Source organism: Mustela erminea, chromosome 1 (assembly GCF_009829155.1).
Source record: "Mustela erminea isolate mMusErm1 chromosome 1, mMusErm1.Pri, whole genome shotgun sequence".
NCBI classification, from domain to species: domain Eukaryota; kingdom Metazoa; phylum Chordata; class Mammalia; order Carnivora; family Mustelidae; genus Mustela; species Mustela erminea.
In genome coordinates, this window is record NC_045614.1 from 133208413 (window position 1) to 133230636 (window position 22224).

The following is a 22224-nucleotide window of genomic DNA, read 5'->3' on the forward strand; positions in this document are numbered from 1 at the left end:
TAGAGAGGAGAAGGGAGTTGGGGGGAAATTGGAAAGGGAGGTGAATCATGAGAGATTATGGACTCTGAAAAACAATCTGAGGGATTTGAAGTAGCGGGGGGTGGGAGGTTGGGGGAACAAGGTAGTGGGTATTAGAGAGGGCACAGATTGCATGGAGCCTGGGTGTGGTGTAAAAACAATGAATACTGTTATGCTGAAAATAAATAAATTAATTAATTTTTAAAAAAAAAGAAAGAAAAGAAATCCTGTATTTAATACGTAACAATATAGATGAACCTGGAGATCATTATGCTAAATAAATTATGTTAGTCACAGAAGGACAAATACTGAATAATTTGACTTATATGAGCTATCTCAAATAGCCAGGCTCATAGAAACAGCGAAGGGGATAGTGGTGCCGGATATGTGAATGAAATGGGGAATTGTTAACCAAAGGTTTAAAGTTTTAATTATGCAAGATTTATATGTTCTAGAAATCTGAACAATTTTTTCCAATATTCAATAATAATACATTTACATTTAGAAATCTGTTAAGAGGATAGATATCATGTTGTGTTCTTATCACAAGAAAATAAAAATAAAGGCTTGTAGGAATATCTTCATTTAATTCTACAAATTTTATTAATTTTCAAAAAACTATTTGCATACCAAAATAAAGTTATCTTAGTCCAGCCAATATTTATTATTTCTAACAGAGACAAACACAAGATTCAATATAATCGTCAAATATATTTATGAAACTATGTGAAACTTTTCATTAGAACCTTCCCTCTTTCCCATTTGCCTCTCAGTTTTCTTCTTTATATACCAATTGCTGACATAATCTTCATTTTTTTCTTATATCAACCTAAATATAGTAGTGTTTCCATGAATAAGGTATGTCCTTTTGTGCCTTTATATATTGATAAAAAATTGTGGTTCCTGCATACAATATATTTTCTTACTGTCTTCTCAAACTCGTTTTCCTAAGTTAAGATTCACAAGGGGGAGGGGGGCTAAAATTTAAGATTTTCTGTCAATGTTCCTTGACCCGCTTTTCTTTCTTCCTATGCAGTTATTCTTCTTTGGCTTTTAAGATGGTTTCTACACTGTATTTCTTCCATCGTATTTCATGATATTTCAAAAAGCACCTTATTTTCACTCCAACATCCTCTTCTGTGTTTGAGTTTCTTGGGGACAGGAATCATTTCTATTTCCTCTAACTAGAGCCTAAACATAGACTAGGTACTCAGTAATAATTTGCTGAATAGATAGTAGAGAAATGAATGCATGCATTTGTTCAGTACTTTTAATATTATGAAGCATGTTTACTTTTAATATTATGAAGCATATTCCTTCCATGAAAGAAATCTCCCATGATAATTCCTTGCTTTATATAAATACAGCAGAGCACTCCGAAATCCAGTATAAAAAGGGCAAACTAAAGAAAGAGAAATATCTCTAAAGGAAGTAATAACAAATGTAAGATTTAAAAACTAGAATCTTCAATTAGGCATAGTCTAGGGGCTTGTAATCTCTAGAAAATTTACTTACAGATTTTCAAATTGTACTTGGTAGATATAGAGGCAAATTATTGTCTTCACATTTTTTTGACCACCCAGTCCCAGTCTATTCTCCTTGAAATGAGGTAGAAAACCTCAGGAAATTGCTTAGAAGTTTCCTACCATTGCACTTCTGCCCTAATTAATCAAAAACTACAATAATTCATCCTCAACCCATCTCTGGTAAAGGCTATAGATCTGGAAGGGGGGTGAGGAGGGCAAGAGAAGTTTAATCTGTGGCCAAACAACCTTGAGAAAATATGAATTAATCATATTTTCTTAAAAATTAAAACTAAACTGTAGAACTTCTGAGGCACCTGGGTGGTTCAGTCAGTTAAGCATCCAACTTTGATTGCAACATAGGTCATGATCTCTGGGTAGTGAGAACAAGCTCCCACTTGGGCTCTGTGCTCCCTGTGTGGAGTCTTCCTGTCCCTCTCCCTCTGCTCCTCCCCTGCTTGTTCATGCTCTCTCTTCCTCTCTCGCTTTCCCAAGGAAATGAATAAAATCTTAAAATAATAAAAACAAATTGTAACAATTTTGTGATCCTCATATCAGAGAATATCTAGTGTATGATCAATTAATAACTATTAATGTTTATTACTAATCTTTAGAAGGGTGCTATAGAATGTAGAGTTCTACAATATGTTTGACTATAATTTGCTAGTAATCTGAATTTTATTTGTGTGTGTGTGTGTGTGTGTATCATTCAATAAAGACTCCAGTATACAAATTATCTTTTGTGATCATGACCCTCTCCTTTAACTTCAAAAGTTTTTAATTTACACATCTGTAAAATGAGACTTAGACTGTAAGTGCTTGAAGGTATCTTCTAGATTTTATAATACTAAATCAAATATTTTATCTTGTTGATAAAACCTGAGTACAGCAAATAGCCTTAATTCACAATTCAGACCTTTTTTGATTATTTTTGAGTGAAAACATGCACTGACCTAACAACAAATGAAGACCATTTATCTCTGCAATTTATGTTCCCATTTCAATATACTTAATTGGATTTATGCCAACTTGAATTGCAATGTCTGTGGAATGACTTAACCACATCCATCTTTAGTTCGCAGATTTAGCTCTCAAGACTGTGAAATTTCTTTCTGTTGTCATGTGTAGTTTCCTGACTTGAATAACAGACTCCAATGTTCCTACTGTAGTATATGCCATACATTACTTTGTTTTCATTATGGCATTATTAGAAATAATGAAGCTATGATTATTCTAATATATTCTCACTGCATATGTGCCTGTAATTCTGCCAGGTATATGTCTAGAAATGAAAGTGCTGGTTCAAACATACACATATATTCAGCTGAAGCAGACAGTCTCAACACAGTGATTGAATCAATACATTATTAGATAAGGGAATCAGGCTTAGTTTTATTTCTTCATGTGAAAATCCAGATTACCCAGTAATATTTATTGAAAACGTTGCTTCCAGTATCACACTTACTACAAATCAAGTGCCCATATGTGTGTCACCTTCTTTTTATATTCTATTCTATTCCAATTTTCTTTTAGTAGTACATTTGAAAAACCAAATGGATTTTCTTGAATTTAAAACAACTGACATGAACATAATTATTTTAAAAATATGTTTCACAAAAAAAAAAGCAAAAATTATTTTGCATGGAAAGACATATGTAGAGTTCTGGAAGGTCTTCAAGATACTCTATGGTATTAATTGGAATATAATGATACATATGAATGCACCAAAATCTAATGTTCTTGGAATATAACCTAATGATTATGATTTTACACCACAAATTCTGCCAGAAAAAATACTGATTCAGTGAGTTTTGGATTACATATAAAAGATACCTGAAAGCAGGAGTATTTTAGAATAATCTTTGAAACCACACTAAAAGTTCTCTGTATCTCTGGCAAAATAGAGCTGTCCTTTTTGAACAAGCTTATCAGTTTTAACAACACTGAACTGAGACGTATGTGTGTGTATATCCTCAGGTGAGCACATGAAGATGTCTATCTACCCTTATGGTGAGAAGATTTATTAAATTGGAGTTCTAAGGCCACTGGTGATTTGTTAACTGTTTGTCCCTAAGGAATTTTTTAAAAAGATTTTATTTATTTGGAGAGAGAGAGGGAGAGCACAGAGGAGAAGCAGACTCCCTGCTGAGCAGAGAGCCTGATGATCTCAAGGACCTTGAGGTCATGACCTAAGATCTCCAAATTACTGAACCACCCAGGATCCTCCCTAAGGCATTTTAAGACAAAACATATTGGTTTATTATGGGACATGTAACATAAGATTTGAGGAGAGCGTTATCGAGAATCACAATGGTTAAGAGATAAATGTTTCTATCAAAATTAAAGCATCCAATTAAATTGGAGGTAACAGATACACAATGTAACTGGCAAATGTGAGGCAAGTTTAAACTCTTCCTAAATTGTCAGCTATTTCACTAATTTGATGACCCAGAGCAGATATGAAATAGATAGTTCACAAGAGCTTCAAGTATTCTTCATTTAAAGACTCAAAATAAATATATTTGAATTGATTTTTTCAAATAAGAAAATAGGTTAACATTTTAAAACTAAGTCAATGTGGGGTTATTTTAACATTATCATGTTTCTAAATTGCTTCTCTACCTTTCTATTTGTAAAGTACTTAAGCAATTATTGTCCAACTTCTAGTAACTCAGTTTATTTACAAATGTGCTTATCTCCACAAGATAATATTAATACATTTATCTTGAAAGTGTGTAAAAGTGCCAAAACTCTCAAAAAGAAATCAAATAAACAATATATTATTTCTCTTATTAACTGGAATCAATTTTCCCATGATTTTAATTTTCATTAGCTAATTGTAAACTAAGTTATGTTAGGAACCCAATAGAAATTTCATTGAACTTTGAAAAACTAAACATGAAACAAGATTAATTTCTGACTGTGAAAATAATTACACTGTCTCTAACACATGTATTTGTAATTAATCTTGTTGCCAGCTAACAGTAAAATATGCCTTAAAGGCATACACAAATTAACATTATTTGAATCCTCTTCCATTTCATTGTGTTAATATATAACTGTGTTAAAATCCTGTTTCTCAAGTGTTTTCAGGAAATTGATACTGCATAAATGTAAACACTTTAAACATTATGCTGGAAACATTTATTATTACTTTTTATATAAATAGACTTTTGTAACTCCTGATATGGGGCACCAAAAATATTGAGTCCTTATAGGAAAAATACATATACATGGGTATAAATTAAATCTTAATGACTTTTAAAATTTAATAAGAGAGCTCACTTCAAAGAAGCCATACAGAAATTATTTTAATCACAATAAAACCATTTATTTAGGCTGATCCTAGTACTAGTATTTTGTTTTGCAGGAAAGGTTATACATGATTTTTTTTAATACTTGTTCTGTGGCTTGAATCATATCTACTCCCTTGCCTCCCCAAAATATATTCTAGTTCTAACCCCAGCACCTGTGAATGTGACTTAATTTGAAAATTAGAACTTTATAGATGTAATCAAATTAAGATAAGGTCCTAGATTTCAACGTGGACCCTAATCTAATGACTAACATCTTTGTAATAAGAAAGCAATTTGGACCCAGTGGGAGGAAAACTGTATAATAATAAAGACAGATATAGAGTGATGTGACTATAAACCAAAGAATACCAAGGATGGCTGATAATCCCCAAAAGCTAGAAAGGAGAGATTCTTCCCTAGAATCTTTAGAGAGAACATAACTTTACTCACTTCTGTATTTCATAAGTATGAGAAAATTTATCTCATTTTAAGCTATCTAGTTCATGATAAATTTTATGGCAGCTCAAAGAAACCAATACAACTTGCTAAGAATTTGCTCACACAGTTACATGTTAGAAGGATAATTTTCTTTTCCACTCCAGGACCTATATTAAGTGATTTTTATTTCAATCCTTTATAATCAGACTATAATCAATACAATGGGGAGAATATTAGTATCCTCAATTTGTTCATAACCTGAATCACAGAGAAGTCACATATTAGACGTGTTCAATGTAGGTATATGTAACTTCAAAAATGTACTTCTGCTAAGAATTTACCATACATAGGGGAACCCAAATTGTTAATTTTAAATGCATTTCATCTTCAGTTTTGAAAAAAATAGTGGTGATGTATCTTTTGTTGTATATATTGATATTTTAGTATGTGAAATCCAAGTATAGTGATTCTAGGATATACAACTATCTTTGTACCAAGTGTGCAGATGATTACTGAATGTGAATTTTTAGTATTTGTCTCTTCTCACATTCTGTATCAGTGTTAACAGTGTTCTTAATATAGAAATTACATACCATAATATTTTTCCAGTTTAAGTATACAATGATTTTTTAGCAAATTCAGAGTTGGCCAATTGTTATAATCTAGTTTTAGAACATTTTTTCACCCTGACCCCATCCTTTGCTCATTTGAAATCAATATCCTTTCTCATTCATGGCCCAGGCATTTCTCATCCTTTTCTGTTTCAGTAGATTTGTCTTTCCTGGACATTTCATATACATGAAATTACATTATATATGGTCTTTTACATCTAACTTCTTTCACTTAATGTTTTTGAGGTTCATCATCCAAGTTGTTGCAAACATCAGTACTTTGCATTTTTATTGTTCAATGGTCTTCCATTGTATGGATATACTATGGTATGTTTATTCATTCTCCAGCTTATGGATATTTGGGTTATTTCTACCTTTTTGATTAAATATTCACGTGTAAGTTTTCATGTGGACACATGTTTTCATTTCTCTTCCTGAGAGTAAATTCATGTTTAAGATTTTTAGAAAATGCCAAGCTGTGTTTCACAGCAGCTGAACCATTTTACATCCCAATCAGCAATGTATGAGGATTCATTTCTCTCCATCCCTGCCCACACTTTATTATGTGTGCTTTTTATTACAGTCATTCTAGTAACTGTGAAGTGTTTAAAGTGGCTTTAAAATGCATTTCCCTAATGACAGATGAGGTTGAATATCTTTTCATATGCTTATTGGCCATTCCTATATCTTCTTTGGTAAAATGTCTATTCAAATCTTTTGCTCATTTTTACTTGGATTACTTCTTTTTTTATTTTTGAATTATAATGTTCTTTTCTATATTCTGGATGCAAGCCCATTATTAGATACATGATTTGCAAATATTTTTCTTACTCTGTGGTTTGCCTTTTCATACTATTAGTGTCTTAAGTACAAAAGTGTTAATTTTGATCGTATAATATTTTAGTTAATACTGTTTTGTAACTCCTTTGCACATTTTAACCACTTGAAATTTAAATAAAGAAAAATAACTTTTTTCCCTTCTTTTTACTTAAGATCTCAGTCATTCTGAAGTGCTGTCAGTTTGAGAGTCAGTACTCTATATGGAAAAATTATTGTGTGCAGAGTACATTCCAGAGTTCTCTTTGGGGTACAGAACTTAGATAATAAGTATTTCTCCCATAAAATGCAGTAAGACATGGAGACCAATTTGTATATTCCAAGAGACTTTTCCAAGGTCAGACTAGGAAAGAAGACCATTCTGAAGGGTTGTTATGTTATGGATTAGGATTTTCACATGTTTATATAATATATATAATTTGGGGTATTTTATAATGTTTATAAGCATCAGCAGATAAGCAAAGTGGAAGTGAGAGGAGTTTCTGAGAGTGTGAAAAAAGCGTTTTTTCTTACTGACATGAGTAGCTGAGGCTGCGTGCACACTTACGTAAGAGTGAGGGACTTATGGGGCTACATTTTCAAGCCTGTGCTTTAGTGGGTTTTCTTCTAAGAACCCTATAAATTTTGAGTTCTTATTGTGAGGATCCAAGAAATATCCCTTCTTGACTCTGGCAAAAGAGAGGAAGAATTTATGAACCACAGCAGAGCAAAGGACTGCTCTCCAGGGAAATGTATTTTTACCAAACAAACAAACAAACAAAAAAACAAACAGAAACATTATTCCTGCTGGAAAAAGAGATGATTCCCAGTTTAGGTCCCTCCAGTATAGACTCTCCAAAAGAGTAAAAAATAATATTCAATAGGAGACAAGGCTTCAAGGAAAAAGAATGGGAGCTTAGCCGACAGGGAAAAAAGTAGGGGACGGATTATATCACTGGAGAAATGCTTATGAAAGACTTAATGCTGAAATGCAAACACAATAAATATCACTCAGATTATAGAACACCCCCCTTTCTTGTCATTTTATTACCATACAAATAAGCTTCCAATATAATTATAGTGAGTTTAGATGAAAGAGAGATATAATACAGACCCTCTATGAAGGTAAATTTGTATCTTTCAAAAACCAAGATAGGACATAAAAACACCAAAGTAATTTGAAGGTTCTGGTACATAAAGCTACAACAAATATAAAACATAACTCAACTTCTACCCAAATTAACTAAAATCCTCATACTAAAGGCCTTTAAAAAAAAAAAAAGATTTTATTTTTTTATTTGACAGAGAGACAAATCACAAGTATGCAGAGAGGCAGGCAGAGAGAGAGAGAGAGAGAGGAGGAAGCAGGCTCCCCGCTGAGCAGAGAGCAGGATGTGGGGCTTGATTCCAGGACCCTGGGATCATGATCTGAGCCGAAGGCAGAGGCTTTAAACCACTGAGCCACCCAGGCGCCCCCTAAAGGCCTTTTTATCTAATTTTCTGTTCCCCTGTTTCTCAGATAGTATGTCCAGCTTTCAAAAAAGTGCAAACATGATAAAAGGCTAGAATAAATGCAACCTAAAGAAACAAAGACCAAGATATGACATAGATGTGAGAATTAGCAGATAGAAAATTTAAAATAACAATGATTAATATCTTAAAGACTCTAATAGAAAAATGGGTGATGGGTATTAAGGAAGGTACTTGTAATGAGCACTGGATGTTATATATAAGTGATGAATGACTAAATTCTACTCCTGAAACCAGTATTACACTATGTTAACTAACTAGAATTTAAAAACTTGAAACAAGGGGCGCCTGGGTGGCCAAGTGGGTTAAGCCTCTGCCTTCGGCTCAGGTCATGATCTCAGGGTCCTGGGATGGAGCCCCACATCTGGCTCTCTGCTCAGCAGTGAGCCTGCTTCCCCCTCTCTCTGCCTGCCTCTCTTCCTACTTGTGATCTCTCTCTCTCTGTCAAATAAATAAATAAAATCTTTAAAAAAAAATTTAAAAAAAATAAAAAAATAAAAACTTGAAACAAAAAATAAGAAAAGAAAAAAATAGATAACATGAAAGAATACACAATAATGTAAGCATAGTTATGGAAGATGGAAACTAAGAAAGAGTAAATAAATATTAGAAATAAAAGACAATAAGGGGTACCGTATTGGCACCTAAGTGGGTCAGTTTTTTAAGCATCTAACCACTGATTTCAGCTCAGGTTGTGATCTTAGGGTTGTGAGACTGGGCCCTGCATCAGGCTCCACACTGTGGGTGGAGCTTGCTGAAGATTCTATCTTTCCCTCTCCTCCCTTTATCCCTTCCCTCCTCTCTCTCCCTAAAATAATAATAATAATAATAATAATAATAATAATAATAATAATAAAAAGAAACAAAAAACCAATAATATAAATAAAGAATTCCTTTTTAGGGATTATCAGTAGAATCAACATAGCTAAAAGAGAATCCATGAAGTTGAAGATAGATCAGTAGAGGGTACTTGAGTGGCTCAGTCAGGTAAGTCACTGACTTTAACTCAGGACATGATCCCTGGGTTCTGGGATAGAGTCCTGTATCAGGCTCCTTGCTCAGTGGGGAGCCTGTTTCTCTTTCTGCTTGCTGCTCTCCCTGCTTGTGCTCTCTTTCTCCCTCTCTCTCTCTGACTAATAAGCGAATAAAAAAATCTTTACAAGAAGAGCAGTAGAAACTTCCCACAGTGAAAACAAAGAGAAAAAAAAAAAAGATTAAAAACAGAGAATAAACCATTGGAAAACTATGGAACAATAACAGAAACTTTAACATATAAATAATTGGGATACCAGTAAGGGAAAAAAAAAAAAGGATTAGAATATTGAAATTAGTAATGGTGGAGATCTTTCTAGTATTAATGACAGACACTAAACTATATCAGTGGAAGCTTAGACAACACCAACCAGGATAAATATGTGTGTGTGTACACATGCACCAAGGCATAATACATTCACAAAAAGAAAGCCTTCAAAGAAGCTAGATTTTTTTTAAAAAACACCCTATTTATAGTAATAAGCATTAAAATTATGGTGAACTGCTCATAATAAACAGAGCAAATAAGAAAATAGAGTGAAATATTTAAAGTGTTAAAGGAAATAGAAGGGTATAATTCTATAATTAGTGAAATTATCCTATATAGGCAAATGAGAAATAAAGACACTTTCAGACAAAAGCTGGGGGATTTTATTGCCAGCAGACTTGTCCTGTTATAAATGTTAAAATAAGTTTTTCAAGGAGGTAGAAATGATATAGGTTGGGAACTTCAACTTACATAAAGATGAAAAACACCAGGGGAAAAATAAATAAGTGTAAAATCTGTATTTTTATTTGTAATTTATCTAAAAGATAAGACTGTAAATCAAGAGTAGTAACTACACATTGGGTGATTATAACACACAGATAAATGAATTAAATGACAGTAATGTCATAAAGGACAATAGGAAAGAATTGGGACTATTCTATTAAAAGTTACCTGAACTACATATGAAATGGCACAAGGTTATGTGAAAGTGGATTTAGATTATTTGAAAATGTATACTGTAAACTTCAAGGCAACAATTAAGCATTTTAAAATATATAAAATTGATTATGTTAAGAGTAAAATAGATTGACATAAAATGTTTAATTAAAGCCAAAGGAGAAAAGGAGGGAAAATAAGCAAGAACTATGAATAGAAAATGGTTACAAACATGGTAATCCAAAATATGAATAATTACTTAAACTGGGAATGTCTAAAAACCACAATTAAAAGATAAAAATTATCAGAATGGATTACCTAAAAATAAGAAGCAACTATGTTGCTTACCAGAAATCCATGTTAAATATAAAGACACAAGTAGGTTGAAGGTAGAAAGATAAAGAAATATATACAATGACAACACTAGTAAAAAGAAAGCTGAATTAGCTATACCAATTTCAGATAAATCAGACATGAAAATAAGGAAGACTATCAGAAATAAAGTGAGATCATTATATGATAAAAGGTTGTCAATTCTCCAAGAAAACAAAACAATCTTATATATGTTTACTTAACAAAAATGAAATACCTGAGACAAAACCTGATAGAACTTTAAGAACAACCAAGTTATTGATGGATAAGCAGGCACAAAATTAGTGAGGATATAGGTCACTCTAACAACATTCTCACAGATTATTGATCTAATATACAAATATAGAAAACTCTATTCAACAAAAGTATAGTCTTCTCAAGTATACACGAAACCTAACAAGACTCTGTACTATAAAACATGTGTAATAAATTTAAAAGAATAGTTTTCTACATAGTATGCTTTCAAACCACAAAGGAATTAAATAAGAGTAAATAGAAGAAAGATAGCTGGAAAGTCTCCAAATTATTTACAAATTATGCAACACACTTCTCAATAACCTGAGTCAAAGATGATGTCTCAAGATAGGGTAAGTAAAAGTAGAACTTAACAAGATTTGTGGGGTGCATCAAAATATGCACTGAGAAGGAAATTCATAGCATTAAATGCATATATGCAAAAAAAAGGCCTGAAATAAGTAATCTAAGCTTCCATCTAAAAATCCAGAGGAACAAGGGAAAATTAAGCCTAAAGCAAACAAACAAAAGAATGAAATATATATTATACACACACACACACACACACATATTACAGCAGAAATCATGACTCTGAAGATAGGAAAGCTATAGATAAAATTAAAACAATCAACAGCTGGTTCTTTAGGGGAAAAGAAAACCCAAAACAAACAAAACAAAACAAAACAAACAAACAAAAAAACAGACATCTACCCAGATGATGATGACAAGGACAATGAAGAAGAAGAGAGCAGGCATAAATTACTAATATCAGAAATGAATTTGGGTCATTGCAACTGATTCCATGTAAATTAGAAGCACAATAAGGTTATTTTATGAACAATTTCATGCTAACCTCTTTGATAAATGAAAGGATAAACAAATTCCTTGAAAGGACAAAACTGTCAAAACTCCTAAAAGGGGAATATATAATTTGAAATTCCTTGCATTTATCAATTAAATTGAATTAATATATTAAAATATTCCAGAAAAAAGCTCCAGGTCCAGATAATTTCATTGATGAATTATAACAAACATATAAGGATAAATTTCTACAATATCACTCCAAAAATAGAAGCAGAAGGAACACTTAACTCACTCCATGAAGGCAGCATTACCCTGTGGTCAAAACCAATGAAGACATTTTAAAAAAGTTACAGACCAAAAATTCCTATGAACAAAAGCAACAACAGTCCTTAACAGAAGTTTATCAAAATATACCCACGTCAGCGGGGAATCTGCTTGAGATTCTCTTTCCCTCTACTCCCCCCCCATTCATTCTCGGTCTCAAATCAATCAATCTATCTTTTAAATAAATAAAGAACAGTTTTATAGTCTATTTAAAAAAATATATATACCCAACAACATATAAAAAGGATGGTACCTTTTTTTTTTAGGATTGTACCTTTTGAACAAGTGAAGTTCATTCCATGAAAGATCATTTTAACCTTTGTATATCAATCAATGTATTCATCAGATTAACAAACTGAGTAAGAAAACAAAAAATATCATTACATCAACAGAATGTAGAGACTTGTAAATAATCACTCTACTTGAGTTGCTAATATTATTTGCCATGGTGCACAGATTAACAGCCTTGAAAACACTATATATCAGTATACAATAATTGAATGATTCAATAAATTGATGGCAGATGGTGGAAGCCAATTTTCTTATTGTTTTAGAAATGTTGAGACAAGTAGGAGAAGACTAGAATGATCCATGTGATAATGGATTAGAACAGAAGACATCAACATAAACTTATGTTTACCTTAATGTACACTCAGATACAGAAATGTTTATAGGCAAGTGTGTGCCTATGTGTGTATATGTGTATGGATGTATATATATATATACATCTATATATACATATATATTTAATATAGGATGTATGTGTGCATGCGTGTGTGTGGAAATTTATATATATATATATATATATATATATATATATATATATATATATATATATATCCTTGACTTGTTGAGGTGGCTTAGACACAGAAATAACCCAGCAGCAATAAGCATGTTTAGGTACTAAGGTCTTGGTTTCTAATAATCACTTTCTAGCAGAGGAAATCAGAGCTCCAGGTGAAATGGCTGATTTTAAGGTTGGGACAGGTAATATACAAGATAATCGTGGAATACCTTGTAGTGTAGAAAGTAAGGATGTACTAACAAATAAAAACTCAATTAAGAACATCTATCAGGGGATACAGGGGCCAAATGAAAGAGCTCATGGCTGAAGCTGAAAGAATTTGTGCAACACAATATGGCACTATATAGTAGTATTGGATTATGACACAAAGAATAAAATGAATATCCATGTTATAAATAAATGACTGACCACATAAACAAATGGGTAAGTAGATAAATCTTCCATGTAAAAGAATTTTTTTAAATTTTTTATTTTTTATAAACATATGTTTTTATCCCCAGGGGTACAGGTCTGTGAATCACCAGGTTTACACACTTCACAGCCCATGTAAAAGACTTTTAAGCAACTTATATAGCACTTCTTTAAAGAGGTGAAGCATATCTTCCTACTTCTTAAGTCTATAATAATTTCAGAGTACAGTATGTAAAGGAAGGGAAAAAAGAGTAAATTTGCAGTGAGTAAAACTGACAAACACTATCTCAAGGTCAACATCAACAATGATAAGTCATATTGATTAGTAAATATCCTTAATATAATGTGATAAAAATGTTACTCTCTCTTTCTAGTCTTCTTCTCCAAAACACTGTGCTCCAATCTAATCATGAGAAAAACATCAGACAAATACCAGATTAGGAACATTCTACAAAATATCTGGCCAGTCCTCTTCAAAACTGCCAATGCTATCAAAAACAAGCATACCTTGGGATATCTGGGTGGCTTAGTCAGTTGGGTGTATGACTCTCGATTTTGGCTGGGGTTGTGATCCCAGGGTTATGAGAGACTGAGTCCTGCCTTGGGCTCTACACTCAGCATGGAGTCTGCTTGTCCTAGTCCTCTATTCTTCCCTTTGTTTGCACACTCTCTTTCTCTAAAATAAATATGTAAATAAAATCTTTAAAACAAAACAAAATAAAAAAATTAAAAAAAAAATAAAGTCTAAGAAACTGTCAAAACTAAGAGGAGCCTAAAGAGACATGACAACAAATACAATGTGGTAAACTGAGTGGGAGAAAAGGAATATTAGGAGAAAACTGGGGAAATTTGAATTACATATTCAACAGTGGATTAAAAAGGTATCGTTCACCATGATCAGCTAGGATTTAGTCAAGGGATGCAATGGTGTTTCAATATTTGGAAATTAATGTGATATACACATTAATAAGAGGAAGGATAAAAACCATATGATTGTCTCAGTAAATGCAGAAAAACATTTGACAAAATACAAAATCCATTCATGATTAAAAAAAAAAAACTCTTAACAAAATAGGTTTAGAGGAAACATATCTCAACATAATAAATGCCACATATTAAAACCCAACAGCTAACATTATATGCAATAGTGGAGAAGAGAACTTTTTCCTCTAAAATCAGGAGAAAAACAAGGGCATCCACTAATATCACTGTCATTCAACATAATAATGGAACTCTTAGCAAAAGTAGTAAGGCAAGAAAATAAATAAAAGTCATCCAAATTGGTAAGGAAAAAGTAAAACTGTCACTATTTGCAGATGATATGATACTCTATATAAAAAATCCTGGAGAGAAATGATAGGGATAGTAGGAGGATCCTAAACTCACCTGGTCTCAATGGATACCCCTAGATAATAGCTACATCAGTGCAACCCAGAAATCTAACTGAAGACAGAACAAATCTCCACAGTTAATCACAACCACACTGAAAACATTGTCAAAGGAAGAGTTCTAGCTGGAAACCAAATTAACCTGTGAGACAAACCACAAATGGGAGGGACTCCACAGGAATGGGGAAGGGAGAGGAACCAACCCCACACCAGGCATCCCAGACATGGAGAACTTGCATGGGTATATAGGTACCTATTGCATTAGGTTTTGAAAACCAATGGGCTTCACTTAGAAAGTTTTTGTTGTTGTTGTTGTTTTGTTTTTTTGGTTTTTTTTTAATAATCAGTGGAATTTCACACTGGGAAATTTAGAAATCAGCAGACCGTACTCTGGGAAAGTTGGAGGGTCACAAGAAATAGTCCTTGCCCTTAGATAGACAGCATAACAAACAACCTCATGAAGGCACAACACAGAAGTAGCAATTTGAGAAGCAAGTAATATATACTGGAAAGATATTTATTTACTAATTTCAGAACCTGTGCTGGAGGGGCAGGGATCTTTAAGAGACTTTTCCATGAAGAGAAAACCCTATGGACTCACCTAAAAACTGTTCGAACTGAAAAATGAATTCAGTAAAGTCACACGGTGCAAAATTAATATCCAGAAATAAGTTTCTTATCTATATCCTAATAGCAAAATAGAAAGAGAAATTAAGAAAACAAAAATAATTGCAACAGAATGTCGTTCTCGACCCGCAAGAACGACCCGCAGACGAGGTTGAGTGGCAAACTTCTTTATTGTCAGTCTTCTACATATCTTGATCCGGGAACCCCGCTCCTCAAATTAAGCCCCTTATTATAGTGTCAGTAGTTACAAATGCCCAATCACCATATCACGCGATTCACCTAAACACCAATCAGAAGGATTACTAGTGACCTTATCCATGAGCATGTGAGATGCTCGTGAGCACCTACGTGACTCCATAGGTTTCTATTGTTCTACAGATCTTGTGCCCTTCCCAAAACTACAAGTTAATCCTATACCCTCCTTGTGACTCCAGGCATTGAACGTGCGTCGTCCATGAGCGCACCCATTATCTTTGGGTTAAACATTCACAGCCCCTCCTCCTCAGGCATATCCATCTACGTGACTCCCAGCTCCTGCTGCATGGCTCCCCACATCTCCCCCTTTTTTATTATTTATATGGCAGGGATCGTGCCTGTCTTAGGTTGCCAATCCTCAACACGCATGCTTACCCGTCATCGGGTACTCCCCCTGGCCGAGGAGCCCCTGTCTTAGGTTGCTATGGTGAGGGATCAGTCTTACCCGTCTTTGGCTACCGATCCAGCATACTAAGCCATATTTGGGGGGAGGTACCAGCTCCAGAGCCCACATACATACGTGAGTTAAAATTGTCACGCGTGTGGTAGACATATAGCCTGAGGAGGGAACAGGAGTCAGAGGGCAATAGAGCAATATTAATATACTAATGATCAAAGAAGGTAAGGCACAGATCGCAGCATGGTTATTCCAACACTTCTAATAATTTTTACTTCATGCTGCACCTTTTATATTATTTTTCTTCTTATGCTTTGATTGTATCATATGTAACTGAGCACAAGTTTTCTTTTTGAAGTTGGACCAGACCTTTAGAAATCCTCCTCCTATAAGCAATAGACATAAGATGATTCCCAAAATTCCTACTAGAATCCAGAAGGTATAATGTAAAATATTTCCTGGGTTAAATCCCTGTAAAGCATCTTTTAAAGTAGTCAAAATACGACCAGCCATTTTTGCTGGATCAGATATATCTAATCGCGCATGCCCAATGGTAGTGATTTCTCGTTGTAACTGTAAAAGATCTAGACTAACATTAGTATCATGCCAAATTCCCCGCAAATGGTTGTGTACTTTTTCCCAAGAAATATTATTGGCTGACAAGGGCGTCACACAAATATGTTGATAGGCACCATGGCACATGAAAGACATTTGCGCTTTTAGAGCAGAGAGTTGTGTGCCTAGATATTCTACAGCCTCTTCTATTCCATCAAGGCGTGCTAACAATTTCTGATCAACATCTTGTTGTATATGTAATGCTAATGAAATATTTTGAGATAACGCGTTAACATGATCAGCAGTATGTATGGTCTGTGCCAATGCGAAAGAGGATACCGTAGCACTAGCTATTAAAGTAATAAGAGCGCCTATTCCAGCTATTAGCATTCCAATAAATCGCCTTTTTCTAGACAGCGCATTTTCTAGTTCTAAGGCAAATTGATAACCATAATTAGCATACCACGGTCCCTCCACCTCAACAGGTAACAAGAAAAAAGGTGGTTGCATAACTAAAAACACATGAATAGGTACATTGGGATTATACGTATCAACGGGCACACAATTAGAAAGCTTACAATTAATACAACTTATGTGATAGAGACCATAATCCTTAACCACTTGCCCCCTCCCTATTACAAGCAAAAATGGTTTAGGTACACAAGTACGAAAAGTAAGACTTCCCGATTCCGATATAGCTCTAGAATTATTAATAGGTCCCATAGCGGCTACCACTTTCCACAGGTCAGGATGAAACATTTCTTGTTGTGTAGTAAGTATACTTCCTGGAATATATTGATAATGGTAAGAACTTCGTGTATCATTCTTAGACCAGTCCGTGATAGGAAAATCAATACCCGTCGGGGAGATGACCAATGGTCTTGGCAAATAACATTCAGTCCACAAAGGACCCTCCGCTTTTCTGACGATTATCTCTGCACAGGGTAGGCGTCCTGGTGGTCGCATTCCAATGGCAGAGCTATTAATAGAAGACGAAGGCGAAGGAAATACTTCCAGGAGACCCCAAGGATGAACATCAGTCACAGGGGGCCGATATCCATCAGTACCCGCATAAGTGGAAAGATATCTATAAAACCAATTAGTATAAACACAACCATATTGAGGGAAATCATTAGTGAAGAACTGAAAACATATAGGAGGCATAGACGACGTAGCTTCCCACGAAAAGGTTTTGGAAAAAGTAGACCCTACCCCGTTATCTGCCAATCCCCCAAGCAAATCAGCAAGATTGGTGAATACCCTAGGCGTAGGATCATTCCAGGTGACTGGCTGTACTACCAGAGGGTCAGGCAGATAAGCCCAATAAGGAGCCGCTTCTCCGGGGACTATAAACATAACTAAGACTATTAAGAAAGACGCTAATCTATGCCGAAGGCAGCGGCTCTTTGATCCTTGAAGATTCATCTCTTGTTCCGGCCTCAGTGGAATTGGCTCCATCTTCCGGAGGACAGGCAGCAGGACAGTCATCATTATTCTCACCGTCAGCAGCAGCATCTTCCACAGGTTCTACCGCGACCAGCCTGGTGAGGCGTTCCGGTACCCAGATTGGAGCAGGCGCGTCCTGCGGAAAAACACAAAGAGAACCTCGGTGCCATCGCAGCACCGGGTCAGGGCCCTTCCATAACCCTGTAAGCACATCTTTCCATTTCACCATCATCTGTTGTGTCCTCTGAGGGCCCCAATGGCGCTCCGCAGCTGAGACACCATGCTTGTCTACCGTGAGAAAATTTAAAATAAAAGTGACCAAATTGGTAAGGTCAGTGGGAGTACGATACTCCTCTCCAATTCCCCCTTTTTGTATTTTTTTTTTTTTAAAGATTTTATTTATTTATTTGACAGAGAGAAATCACAAGTAGATGGAGAGGCAGGCAGAAAGAGAGAGAGGGAAGCCGGCTCCCTGCTGAGCAGAGAGCCCCATGCGGGACTCGATCCCAGGACCCTGAGATCGTGACCTGAGCAGAAGGCAGCGGCTTAACCCACTGAGCCACCCAGGCGCCCCTTTTTTGTATTTTTTGTAGAGTGATTTTAAAGGTTAGATGAGCGCGTTCCACAACGCCTTGGCCTTGAGGATTATAAGGAATACCGGTAACATGTTGAATATTATAGCATGCTAAAAAGTTAGCAAAACTGACAGAAGTATAAGCAGGGGCATTATCTGTTTTCAATTGTTTAGGTACACCCCAACAAGCAAAACTGCGCAGGCAATGGGATATGACATTTTTAGCATTTTCCCCCCGCAAGGGGGTGGCACTAATAACCCCCGAGCAGGTGTCCACACTCAAGTGGACATATTTTTGCTGTCCAAAAGAAGGAATATGTGTTACATCCATTTGCCAAAGATGGTTAGGCAACAGGCCTTTGGGATTTACTCCATGAGATGAGGATGGTAAATATGTCACACAACTGTTACAAGATTTTACTATGTCTCGCGCATCAGCTCGGGAAATATTGAAGCGCATTTTTAATGTCTGAGCATTCACATGCCATTTTTTATGGTACTGTTTAGCATCCTCTAAAACAGAGTAAATATGGAACTGTGCAGCAGCATCAGCTATGCGATTCCCTTTCACCAAGGGTCCAGGGAGATCAGAATGTGCCCTCAGATGTCCAATATAAAAGGGAGCTCCACGGGAGAGTATAAGATCCTTTAGGTCAGTTAGCAGGGAAGAAATCTCTGATTGGCTGACTGAAATAATAGCAGTTTCAACAGCTCTGGTAGCTGCTACTGCATAGATACTATCTGAAATGATAGGTTGATTTTGGAATCTTTGTAAGACACACATGATAACTAAGAGCTCTGTTCGCTGTGCTGAAGTGGATGGCACTACAACTGGAACCACTTCATTTCCCATTACGTAGGCACCAGTTCCTGATTTACTGCCATCCGTAAAGATTGTTTGGGCATTGGGCAATGGCTCTAATCGACAAAATTTAGGCCAAATAAGAGCTGTAGTTTTATGAAATCCAATCAGAGGATGAGAAGGGTAATGATTATCAAAGGTAACAGGGTAGGCGGTCACTAAGACAGCCCAACTATCATTTTCATTTGTTAATGTGAGTATCTGGGCTTTATCATATGGAACTATGCAGACATCTGGCAATCTACCAAGGACTTGTACACTGGATTTAAGGACTTTACTTGCTACCATAGCCACCGCTATAGGATAAGGAGTGATAACTCGAGTAAGGGTATGGGGCAAATAAGTCCAAAATAAAGGTCCCCCCTGCCATAAGACTCCTGTAGGAGATCCAGGGGATGGGATGACTATGGCTTGTATAGGCTTTTGAGGGTCACATCTATCTGCTGCTGTTAAGGCTAATCTATTTTCTACCAATTGCAAAGATTTAATGGCAGCTGAAGTAAGAGTTCGTGGAGAATCTAATTTAGAGTCTCCAGGCAGAATATCAAACAAAGGTTTTAATTCTGTAGTAGTAACTTTTATATATGGCCGAATCCAATTAATGTCCCCCAGAAGTTTTTGAAAATCATTTAGAGTATGCAAACAATCTCTACGAATTTGTGCCAGCTGAGGCTTTACTGTTGTTTTAGAGAGTTGCATACCAAGATATTTTTGTAGGTTGCTTGTCTGAATTTTTTCAGGGGATACAAACAGTCCCAATGCTGCCAACTGTGTTTGTAAAAAAGTGAGAGCCGAAGGAAGAACTTTCTCATTTGGTCCACAAATCAAGATATCATCCATATAATGATAGCAAAGGGATCTGGAAATTCTTTTCGAAACGGCTCTAAAGCTTTACTTACATACAGCTGACATAAAGTGGGGCTATTGGCCATTCCCTGAGGTAACACCTTCCATTCAAACCTTTGATCAGGTTCGCTATGATTAATTGCTGGCAGAGTGAAAGCAAACCGTTTAGTATCCGCAGGATGTAGTGGAATAGAAAAGAAACAATCTTGAATATCAATAACAATAGAAGGCCAATTCTTAGGTAATGCAGTAACAATTGGCAGCCCTAACTGAATAGGGCCCATAATTTGCATTTGCTCATTAATTTGACGGAGATCATGTAACAATCGCCATTTACCTGATTTCTTTTTAATAACAAATATGGGAGTATTCCAAGGCGAAGTAGATTTTTGAATGTGACCTGCCTTTAATTGTTCCATAACCAAGTTCTTAGCCGCCTGTAACTTTTCTTTTGTTAGCGGCCACTGAGGCACCCAGCGCGGCTCCTGCTGTTTCCAAGGTATGCGAATCGCCTCAGTGGCCGCTAGGAAAAACCCTGACCTGGTCTATAGCCCATTTTCTTCATAATAGCCTGGGAAGTCTCACTGTATAACTTGCTAGTAGTTAATCGTGCGTCCATTTGTTCCAGCACATCGCGCCCCCATAAGGAGACAGGAATGGCACAAACATAGGGTTGAAAAACGCCTTTATGCCCCTCCTCATCTTCCCAATCTAAAGAAGCAGCACTGATATCAGGGCTAGTAGCTATCCCTAAACCTCGAAGAGTTTGGTTAGCTCTTACCAGGGGCCACGCTTTCGGCCAATCTAATTGATTAAGGATACTTTTGTCTGCTCCGGTATCTAAGAGTCCCCAAAAGATCTTTCCTCTGATTTTTAATTTAAGCATGGGCCTCTCCTTCATGTCCATGGTTAAGCATGCGAGAGGGGATCCCGTGGAACCAAAACCCCCTTTTCTAGCCTGACCTGTAGATGGATATTGCTCATGATAACTTGGAAGAATTAGAAGCTGTGCAATCTTATCACCTGGATTTATAACATTAATACCCTTGGGGGAAGATACAAGAATTTTAACTTCTCCATCAAAATCAGGATCAATAACACCTGGGTGCACCTGGAGTCCTCGCAAGGTGGAAGAACTTCTACCGAGGAGGAGCCCCACGGTCCCCCTTGGTGGTCCCCCATTCAAATCAGACGGCACAGCTTGCACTCCCATTTCAGGGGTTAGGACCATTCGGGTGATGGCACAGATGTCAAGTCCTGCGGCACCCGCTGTGGCTCTTCTGGGCCCTGTGGAAATTGACTCCCGTGGTCCGAAGGTGGATAAGCCCATCGCGGCTTGACCGGTATGGACATTGCCACCCCGTACATTTGGTTCGGGCCCGGGGGGCTGGGCCCTGCTTCCCGTTTTTTGAGGTACCCCAGTTATTAGCCGGCAGAGGCTTGTCTTCAATATCAACCACGGAGCGACACTCCTGCGCCCAGTGATTTCCTTTCCGGCATCGAGGACAAAGATGGGGTTTAACATTGCCTGTTGAGTGAGGAAAAGAAACTTTTCCCCACTGTGGGCAGTCCTTTTTCATATGGCCTTCTTGTCCACATTGAAAACATTTCGTACCTTGTTTCCCCCACACCTTTCCCCGCATAGCTTGCGCAAAAGCGGCGGCCATAACCTGTCCCTGTATCACTGGTCCTGTAATATCTCTGCATACTTTAATATATGCAGAGAGATCCTTGGATTTCCAAGGTCTAATAGCTTCTCGGCACCACTTGTTGGCATTTTCATAAGCTAACTGTTTAACCAACGGCATGGCTGACTCTGCATCTCCAAACATCCTTCCTGCAACTTGCATGAGCCTGTCGACAAAATCAGCATAAGGCTCATTTGGTCCTTGAACAACCTTAGAAAGCTGACCTTGCAAGTCACCAACACCTCTCAACGTTTTCCATGCCCTTATAGCCGCCGTGGCAATCTGCTGATAAACAGCAAGAGGATAATTAGCTTGTGCCTGTGCCCCAAGATATGGTCCGGTACCCATCAGCATGTCTATGTCCCACTGAGGGTTTCCAGCGGCAGCATTTCTGCGTGCAGTATCCTGGCAGTTATCTTGATTTTGGATCTTCCATTCTAGATATTG

At 36.2% G+C, this 22224-nt stretch overlaps 1 protein-coding gene across 1 annotated transcript; it reads right to left on the reverse strand.

Annotated features, from left to right (window-relative positions):
• Nucleotides 1-15087: 15087 nt before the first annotated feature.
• Nucleotides 15088-17717, reverse strand: LOC116590832 (endogenous retrovirus group K member 13-1 Env polyprotein-like). Its single transcript, XM_032343165.1, has 2 exons — nt 16233-17717; nt 15088-15144 (listed from the first exon to the last, which is right to left on the reverse strand). Exons 1-2 carry the CDS (start codon nt 17715-17717, stop codon nt 15088-15090), a joined length of 1542 nt encoding a protein of 513 aa, XP_032199056.1.
• Nucleotides 17718-22224: the final 4507 nt, after the last annotated feature.

Coding starts and splice junctions, on each gene's coding strand:
- LOC116590832 (XM_032343165.1), bottom strand. CDS start 17,717: ATGTTTATAGTCCCCGGAGAAGCGGCTCCTTATTGGGCTTATCTGCCT. Junction 15,145..16,232: donor ATTATACCTTCTGGATTCTA/GTAGGAATTTTG, acceptor TTCATTTTTCAG/TTCGAACAGTTTTTAGGTGA.